General features: G+C 48.2%; 1 protein-coding gene across 1 annotated transcript in view; it reads right to left on the bottom strand.

The window, feature by feature from the left end:
* Positions 1-2,450: 2,450 nt before the first annotated feature.
* The window catches only part of LOC112079884 (1-phosphatidylinositol 4,5-bisphosphate phosphodiesterase beta-3-like), a 2,485-nt gene continuing 1,954 nt past the window's right edge, over positions 2,451-2,981 (bottom strand). Inside the window, exon 4 of the mRNA XM_024145697.2 lies at positions 2,451-2,607. Coding sequence (XP_024001465.1) covers positions 2,451-2,607 — 157 coding nt within the window. The remainder of the gene's footprint in view (positions 2,608-2,981) is intronic.

The following is a 2,981-nucleotide window of genomic DNA, read 5'->3' as shown; positions in this document are numbered from 1 at the left end:
TCAGCTGTGTAGTGTGTGGTGTTTGTGTGTGTGTGGTGCTGTGTGTGTGTGTGATGTGGTGTGTGTGTGTGTGTGTGTGCATTCAAGTGTGTGTGTGTGTTGTGTGTGTGTGTTGTGCGTGTGTGTGTGTGTGTGTGTGTGTGTGTGTGTGTGTATGTTTGTGTGTCAGTGGGCACCATTCCGAGTGCTTTGGTTGTGAGTATGTTTGGTGTATTGTTTGTCGTGTATGTATTGGTATGTGTGTGTGAGTGCTCGCTATTGTGTGTGGTGTTTTGTTGTGTGTATGTGTGTGTGTGTGTGTGTGTCGCTCGTGTCGTGTGTGTGTGTGTGTGTGTATGTGTGTGACTCAAAGCTTCTACCGAAGATGCCGTTCTATCTCGGTCGGAAGACAGAGAACTGTGGGAGAAGTCTGGAACATATCACAAGTAACAAGTCGTCTGGACTTAACATGCCCTCTGCCTGGAGAGACGGATGGAGGTGGAGAGGGGGACATGTGAGGTGGAGATGGGAGGAGAGATTGCGGATGGAGGTGGAGAGGAGGATGGAATGGTGGAGAGGGGGATGGAGGGTGGAGAAGGAGATGGAGGTATGGAGAGGGGATGGAGAGGAGGGATGGAGGTGCGAGAGGGGGAGGAGGATGGAGAGGATGGAGAGAGGGGATGGAGGTGGGAGAGGATGGAGGTGGAAAAAAGGGGGGATGGAGAGAGGGATGGAGGTGGAGAGGGGGATGGAGGTGGAGAGGGGGAATGGAGGTGGAGTACGGGGATGGAAGGTGGAGGGGGTGGAGTGGAGGGGGGAATGGAGTTAGGAGGGATGGAGTGGAGAGAGAGGGATGGAGAGAGGATGGAGGTGGAGAGGGGGTATGGAAGGTGGAAGAGGTGAAGAGGGGATGGGAGGTGGTATGGATGGAGAGGAGGAGAGGGATGGATGGGAGAGAGGGATGGAGGTCAGAGTGAAGAGGTGGATGAATGTGTGGAGAGGAGATGAAGGGGAGAGGAGGATGGGGTGGAGAGGCGGAATGAGTGGAGAGGTGAAGAGGGCGAATGGGAGAGGTGGAGAGGTGAAGAGGGGGATGGAGGTGGAGAGGGGATGGAGAGAGGGATGGAGGTGGGGAGATGAGGAGAGAAGAGAAGAGAGTGTCAGTCGAAAGGCTGTTGGGTAGTCCAGAACTATGGGCGACTGATCTGGAGTCAGCTGACAGAGAAGACACAATACAATACATTAACAGGGTTAGTGTAAAGGCTGATCTGGAGTCAGTTCCTAATGCACAGCAGTAGTTAGATAAATGTGTAGAAGAATCCTTAAAGCTTGACTGCACTTCATGATTAGGTCTCGTTTTACATTTGGTTTATTAAGAAATGATAGTGGCCCGGACTGGATTCTAATGAGAGTTTGTTTAGGGGGTGTGGTTTAGGGTGTGTGGTTTATGTGTGTTCGCAGGTGGGAAGAGTTAGACCAATTATTTTGGCAAATTAGCGTCACCCGGCTGATGTGCGACCGTGGCAAAGTCCCTTAAACTTTGGACAGCTTATCTCCGGGGATAGTGAATAAATTACACAATGTAAATGAGACAATATTTTCATGTTGCACACCTTGTAGTTCTCATTAAATGCTTTCAATATTTATATATACACATTTCAAAAATGTTTAGACTAGTGGAATTCTAACATATTGTCTCATGTACGTTGTGCAATTTACTGATGGTCCCTAACTAGTCCCATAGAGATATCCAGAGTCAACCCACATTCACCACAGGCCTTAGGATCGGGGTGCGTGCAGCTACAGTCCAAATTGATGATGACCTCTGTGCTCTCAGCTGTGGGCAGCATTGAAGTGAACCAAACATTCATTTTGCTTTGTAAAGCAGTCACCACCACAAATCTCACAAAACTCCCATTTTGGACCAGACTGACTTTATGACCAAAATGATCCCATTTACACTTTTTAGTCAATTTTGACACTAGAAGAAACCAGATAGGGCTGTTTTCTAAATGAGAAGTAGATTTTTAGAGGCAGTTGCTCTTTACCAGTCAGTTCACCAGTTCTACCATCAGGGGGCAGCATAGGACAATAACACACACACACACAGGCCTGCTAAGACTGGCCAACAGTTACCAGGGCAACACACTATGTTGCCAAGGCACTGGTGTGTGTGTGTGTGTGTGTGTGTGTGTGTTGTAGTGTGCTAGGAGAAATGGACGACAGAAGTCAAATGACACGGACAGAACCCCCTGGTTACGAGGAGAAACAGAAGTTGACCTTTGAACCTGACTGTGCATAGCTAGCTCTCAGCAGTTCACATGCTGCTGCCCCTGAAAAAACCAACATCAGATAAACAGTACTGATCTAGGAGCAGTTTTGACCTTTTAAAATTATAATGAATTTAACATTACAGGGGGGGGGGGGGGGGACCTGATCCTAGATCAGCACTAACATGCATGTATTGTTTATCAATAAAAGATGGCGGTATAGACGACTCTGGTAAATGAAGCATTATGGGTGAGTCGTGATGGATATCTGTGATTGATTGAGTACCCTGTTGGTACCAGACCACAGTGTTTCCAGCCGTCTCCACTCGCTTCTTGGTCAGAGAACATCTTGAGAATGCTGAGAGACACACGGAGGGAGAGACGGAAGACAGGGTTGTTCAAGGACATTGTTTGTTTTGGCCAGCAAGAATAAGATTTTGTTCATGGCTAATAAAGCATTTTAAAAATGAATTGAATTTGAGAGAGACAGCTAGGGAGCGGAGAGACGAGAGAGAGAGACGCAGGGAGAGAGAGAGAGAGAACGCAGGAGAGAGAGAGAGGAGAGACGCAGGGAGACAGAGAGAGAAGAGACCGCCGCAGGAGGAAGAGAGAAAGAGAAGACACAGGAAGAACAGAAGAGAGAGACTGGTTCAAGGGGAGAGAGAGAGAGAGTACGCAGGGAGAGAAGAGAGAGAGAGACGCAGGCGCTGGCAAAGGGACGTATAATTATGA

This window comes from Salvelinus sp. IW2-2015, unplaced genomic scaffold (assembly GCF_002910315.2).
Source record: "Salvelinus sp. IW2-2015 unplaced genomic scaffold, ASM291031v2 Un_scaffold10058, whole genome shotgun sequence".
Classification (NCBI taxonomy): domain Eukaryota; kingdom Metazoa; phylum Chordata; class Actinopteri; order Salmoniformes; family Salmonidae; genus Salvelinus; species Salvelinus sp. IW2-2015.
Note: the sequence above shows the minus strand (reverse complement) of the source record. Positions and strands in the feature narration are given on the sequence as shown.